We start from the raw sequence: 5,493 nt of genomic DNA, 5'->3' as shown, positions 1-5,493 counted from the left end.
TGATCAAATAAGCCCTCACTAGGACCTAACGCATTAACCGCTACCATGGAAACGAGTTGGCCATTTAAAACGCCTTTTTGATATTACGTTAAAAACGTGTAATATATATATATAACATTTTTCATATCTGAGGCATAACATAATTGCATTAGCAAAATTCAATTTATTTTAGAAAAGCATTAGCAATTTTGTTTGCAAATGTCCCAGCTGCTTAATATTAGACAGGCAGTACTAAACGTCTCCATAGCCAGCTCGAGGTACGTAAGGTTTACAGTGCTTCAGTTATGTTAGGTTGTTATTAAGATGAACCCCTAATTATCGCCAGTGTTTCTAGACGTTGTTTAAATTATGTCTCGACTCGTCAAGAAGTCTCCGTCTGTATGTACGGATTTACCACTGAACAACACGGATATTTGCGCAAAGCTTCGCCTGCTGAAACAGCTTGTAGGATCTTGTTTTGGTCCGACAGGTAGATTAAAACACGTTCATAACAACATTGGTGGACACGTTGTCACCACCTCCACCTCCGCGGTTCTCCTCGCAGCCGTTTCCTCCTCTCAACCTTTAGTCAGTTTAATAAAAACGTCCATTCTCAACCACGTGTCTCGTTTTAGTGACTGCGGATTGTTTGCTGCTTTTCTCTGTTTGGATCTTATTGAGCAGACAAAGCGGACCGCTCTCAGAGAAAGCGTTGCGATCAGAGTGAACAAGCACCTGTTGGCTCTGTGCACCACTTACCTACAACAAGAGGACTGTGGCTGTAAAGTGAAGCTGGACTTCTGCAGCAGCCGGCACCTGTTACAATTAGCTCGCAGTATTATCTCCAGCAAGCCGGCATGTGTTCTAACGGAGGCAGAGACGCTGCACATCAGCAAGCTGGCTGTGCAGGCATTTCTGCTTTCTATACCTTGTGCCAACCCAGGTATAGTCAGTCTGGGAAGGACAATGAGGGTCTCCCTCGAGGGTTACTCTGTGCTACACTCTGCGGTGTTTCCAGGTTTACTGATAAACATCACTGATGATTTGTGTGTCAGCGAGCCAGAAAACCTGCATTCAACGCCCCTGAGAGTGGTTCTGTTCAGTGCATCCCTTGCTGGGGACCTTTCTGAACTAGGAGATGGGACAATTGAACTTCACCCAGGTGCTGACACGGATTCACAGATTCTGGATGAACTCCTGAAGCTTGGCAAACAGGCAGTTGATCATGAGGTGAAGCTCTTCATGTGCCAGAAGGTCATACATCCGGTCCTACAGCATTTTCTCAGGAGTCAGGGTGTCATTGTCTTAGAGAGACTGGGAATCGCACTGATGGAGCCGCTTATTCAGCTGACAGGTACAGTCCATACTTCTAAAAGTATATCTGACTGAATTTAACTTTAACTGTTCTGTCCTGTTTGACATTTGCCTGCTTTCCTAACTAATAGGTGCTCAACCAGTGGCCACATTACATTGTGCGATCCCAGCAAAGGCCTATGGGATAGTGAGTGATGTTAGTATTCGGCAGTTTGGATCAAAGAAACTGTTGCACTTGCTCCCCTCTGGAGAGACAGCAATTTGTACGATGGTGCTTTGCCACAGAAATGAGACTATGTTGAGTGAGCTGAAGGTAAGATGAAGGGAGAAGTATTGAAATCCATCACATATCACCGGTATTAGATTTTTAAAGAGGATTTAAATTTAAACACGAATATCAGATTGGATTTCCTATTAATGCAAGGTTAATACTATGTTTGTGTTTTTGTTTCTCCCTCTGTGACTTTGACTATTCAAGTTGGTGTGCCAGAAGACAGAAGATGTGTTGAGGCTCAGCCTGAAGGAACCATTTGCCTTGCTTGGAGGTGGGTGCACAGAGACGCACCTAGCTGCTTATATCAGACATAAGGTGGGCTCCAGACGTTATCCTCACACTTTAAATTTGAAAAATGTCACAACTTTACAGGTCATGAAAACATTTAATATTTTCATTAGACTCTGAGGGAGGCAACAGATGCAGCATCGGTATTGGGTTGCTCACAGGCTGAGTACCTTCTTGGCATAGAGGGATTCTGCCGCTCTCTGGAGTCTGTGGCCACAACGCTGGAACACAGCGGTGGATTTTCATTAATCGATCTGACTCATGCTCATCACTGGCGTCATGCCGCTGATGTCATGCCAGAACGCACAGAGACCATCTTGGACCTCTGCGGCTGTGGACTGCTAAAAAGTAGCCCAGACAAGAAGTGGATGTACCTGAACACTGAGCATGCGGAGATCTCACCCACGGCATTGTCTAGAGACACTGTAATGCAGCCACGGGTGCTGGACTCATTCACGGCTAAACTTAATGCTCTGCATGTCGCTGTGGAAACCGCTAATCTTGTGTTAGACGTGAAATACATTATTCAAGATGTGAATTAGCAGGGAATGTGTGGTTGGTGTACTGTGAGACTCTAGTCTAATCAAAATGCAGCAAAAATGCTGCAACATATTTTGGAGATATTGTAGAATTCAGCTGAAATAAATCATCCTGCTGCTACATCCTTCAACGGGTTCTCTCTGTAAAATGTTTTTTTTCCTAACCGAGCTACTATTTCACCTACACTTATTCAACTGTATTGTTTATTGTATCAAGAGTTTATTTAGGTTAATAAAATGTATCAACAATCAGCAATTTATCTGTTACAAACAAGTGTCTCCAGCCTGAAGGTAAATTAGCATTGCTAAACAAGAAAGTCAGAAGGTCTTTTGCAACTTTAAACATTTGTGGCATTCTTTCAGCTATTGTCCTGCGTGAAAACTAACAATCCTCCTTCTAAGGGCAAACCAGATGTATTGGCATGTTGCTGTGTAAAATGCTGCATCACTGTTTTCTCACCAGTTCACCAACAAAGCATCTCCACAGCATCACACCCTCCTACATGCTTTACATACAGTATGGAACCATCCATTCACCCTCAAACAAAGAGTTTCAGTCTGAAGCCAAGCATCTGAAACTATTCCAGGTGTTTATATGTTTACTAAATAATTTCTTGTTTGTTCCATCATAAGATCTTGAACTAATGTGTAAGAGATTCTACATCTAGTATTTACAGTACTATGAAACACACTTTTATAAATGTCTGCAAAATTTTACTTCCTATGGGCTGTAAGTTATTTTCTCAGTGTCTTTCTTTTTCTTGCACAGCAGTTGACAGACATGACTGCAACTTAAAATAAACAGGTTTTCAAGTACAGTGACGGGCATAAAAAACGAGTCATGTCAGCTTCACATTCAATAGTAAGTTGGTCCTCGGTTTGGCTGTTCGTTCATTTACGTCTTTACACAGTAGTCAGTGTTTCATTTAGAAAATGAAGGGGATCAGAGCCTTTCTCGCTTTGGGATACTGTTTGAATGTTTCCTGGTAAAACCTGTAACAGAAGATCAAGATAATGATTATCACTGTGCCATGTCAAGACCACTGAGCTTTCCATGGACGTCTAAGGCACCTGTGGTGATAGTAGGCTCTTGGTCCAATGAAACACAGACTGAACACTGCGAACGACAACGCTGGCAGTGACCAGGTGGCCACAGCATAGCCAAACCACTCCACGATCTCTCCTAAGTAGTTGGCACCAGACACGTACTCAAACAGACCCCCTGCAGTGAGTTAAGCAGATCACGGATCACTGACCACAGAGTCCAGAGGTTATTCAAGTGCAGTTCAAGTGTTTTCCTACCTGTGGGAATTTTGTATATTACTTCCCCAGGTTTCCTCAGGTTGCGTAAGGTGTAGTCGCTGTGTATATTAACAGCCATGCCGATGAAAAACAGCAGCAAGCCTAGAAGAAAATCATACTTTTATCCACATGTAAACACAAAAATACATACATTGTAGACATTCTTCACGTGAGACATTAAAACACCTGTTGATTACAGTGACGTGCGTTGAGGTTCATGGCTGGTGAGGCACTGGCTCCTCATCAAACTATTGAAGTCAAACTATTGAAAAGGCAGGATACATATTGACTACTGGACACGTTTGGTACCTTATCAACATTCCTTTCTCACCCACAGGAACATACATATTTAGTTTAAAAAGAATGTTTTCTCTTATAACAGTAAGAGACAACAGACAAGGCAAGTATGATCTGTGCCCTTCATGCATTCGTCAAAATAAATACTTGTAAATTATTATTGTAATCATGTTATCGTCTTCTCTGCCTCACCTGCCTCCCCTGGCTGCACGTCACAGGTTTAACAGTGTTCTAATATTTAACTAATAATGACCAAATAATGTTCCAACCAGCTATAAAGCGATAGTCAGAGGACCAGTCATCACTGAACTGGGAACAGTGCAGCAGGTAGTGTCCCTGCAGGAATCCATTCACGGAGCAGATGCACCATGCGTTGACCATCACGCCCAGCGGGAACGATGTTCCTCTGATCAGCAAGGAGTAGATAAATGTCCTGAAAACAGTGGACACAGTAAGTGGAACGAGGAGAAAGAAAATGGTGCCGGTACAGAGCATGAATGGAAATTGCTCACAAGCAGATGGTGGCTGTGGAGGGGGGTTCTGTAACAATGGTTCAGCATTGAAAGGTGTCATTAAGCCCGACATATCAGTGCATGCCACTGCGTTCCCTACAGTGATTTTGCTTTACAATTCTAGCAACAGGTGTCGTGTTTGAGTCCTGCTTGTGACTGAAAGCTAATAGTTTACCCACAACTTTTGGATGCATTAGTTTTATTAAAATATAAGATATTAATACCACAATTTAATTATTTTATAAAATGCTAACTGACTGGATATAGTAGATATTTACTATACTTTTAATTTTGACGTAAAATATTCCGTTGTTTCAATTTCAATGATAAATTAATAAAAACATATTCCATAATGAATAATTACTTTATAGAGAATATTTCGCATTTACCTGTGAAAATAGTGCAAGCAAAAGGTTCCAAGTAGCAAATACTTTCCCATACTGGAGGGTGTGTCCGACGTAAGCATTAAGAGTAGTGGAACCAGAAAAGCTGGCATCTCCTGGAGGAACCAGGCTGCTCTGGCTGGTATCATCCAACATGGAGGCCCTGGCGACCTGTGGCGCCCGTAGGAGGCCTGCGACTTTCTGTGTTCAACCAAGTTCCAGAGTCCTAGTATAACGAAGCCACAGTTGAGACAGGTGACCAAGCTCCCATAGCAGTGCATCTTGCCGGTCTGTGCCTCAGGGCTGCCAGTGTTGCAATAATAGGTTTCTTCCTGTAAACCAATCCTGAGTATCTGATTACATTTAAAACAACATGAATAGCCTCCACCCACACCATAGAGAGAGGTGTGTCCAACTACCCAAGGTCTCACCTTTACCATCTGAGAACAGGGGCTGAACTGCAGCATTTGCTTATTCATGATCAAAGATCTGCACCCGTCTCAGATTACGCAGCCGTGTTCATTGGATTCCAATGCACGAGGAAATTGCCTGTGTTAATTAAACACCATTAATTCCCCTAAAGACAAAATACAGCAGCTAAATGT

General features: G+C 42.6%; 2 protein-coding genes across 2 annotated transcripts; one reads left to right on the top strand and one right to left on the bottom strand.

The window, feature by feature from the left end:
• Positions 1 to 234: 234 nt before the first annotated feature.
• Positions 235 to 2,517, top strand: mkks (MKKS centrosomal shuttling protein). Its single transcript, XM_029127302.3, has 4 exons — positions 235 to 1,333; positions 1,425 to 1,606; positions 1,772 to 1,882; positions 1,969 to 2,517. Exons 1-4 carry the CDS (start codon positions 349 to 351, stop codon positions 2,395 to 2,397), a joined length of 1,707 nt encoding a protein of 568 aa, XP_028983135.1. The 5' UTR covers positions 235 to 348; the 3' UTR covers positions 2,398 to 2,517.
• A 75-nt stretch (positions 2,518 to 2,592) lies between these two features.
• Positions 2,593 to 5,276, bottom strand: srd5a2b (steroid-5-alpha-reductase, alpha polypeptide 2b). The gene is made up of 5 exons (XM_029127306.3): positions 4,895 to 5,276; positions 4,263 to 4,426; positions 3,697 to 3,798; positions 3,466 to 3,616; positions 2,593 to 3,387 (listed from the first exon to the last, which is right to left on the bottom strand). The coding sequence occupies exons 1-5, from the start codon at positions 5,167 to 5,169 to the stop codon at positions 3,321 to 3,323; spliced, it is 759 nt and encodes a 252-aa protein (XP_028983139.1). The 5' UTR covers positions 5,170 to 5,276; the 3' UTR covers positions 2,593 to 3,320.
• Between the last annotated feature and the right edge of the window lie 217 nt (positions 5,277 to 5,493).

The sequence above is a fragment of the Betta splendens genome, chromosome 15, assembly GCF_900634795.4.
Source record: "Betta splendens chromosome 15, fBetSpl5.4, whole genome shotgun sequence".
In the NCBI taxonomy this organism is placed as follows: Eukaryota; Metazoa; Chordata; class Actinopteri; order Anabantiformes; family Osphronemidae; genus Betta; species Betta splendens.
The sequence above is the reverse complement of the archived record's forward strand: the minus strand, read 5'-3'. Positions and strand labels throughout refer to the sequence as shown.

Excerpts from the sequence above, each read along its gene's own strand:
- mkks (XM_029127302.3), top strand. The coding sequence starts at position 349 with ATGTCTCGACTCGTCAAGAAGTCTCCGTCTGTATGTACGGATTTACCA. Across the intron at positions 1,334-1,424 it reads GCCGCTTATTCAGCTGACAG|GTGCTCAACCAGTGGCCACA; the intron begins GTACAGTCCATA and ends CCTAACTAATAG. Across the intron at positions 1,607-1,771 it reads CTATGTTGAGTGAGCTGAAG|TTGGTGTGCCAGAAGACAGA; the intron begins GTAAGATGAAGG and ends TGACTATTCAAG.
- srd5a2b (XM_029127306.3), bottom strand. The coding sequence starts at position 5,169 with ATGCACTGCTATGGGAGCTTGGTCACCTGTCTCAACTGTGGCTTCGTT. Across the intron at positions 4,427-4,894 it reads TGCTTGCACTATTTTCACAG|GACATTTATCTACTCCTTGC; the intron begins GTAAATGCGAAA and ends CACTGTTTTCAG. Across the intron at positions 3,617-3,696 it reads AATATACAAAATTCCCACAG|GGGGTCTGTTTGAGTACGTG; the intron begins GTAGGAAAACAC and ends AACTCACTGCAG.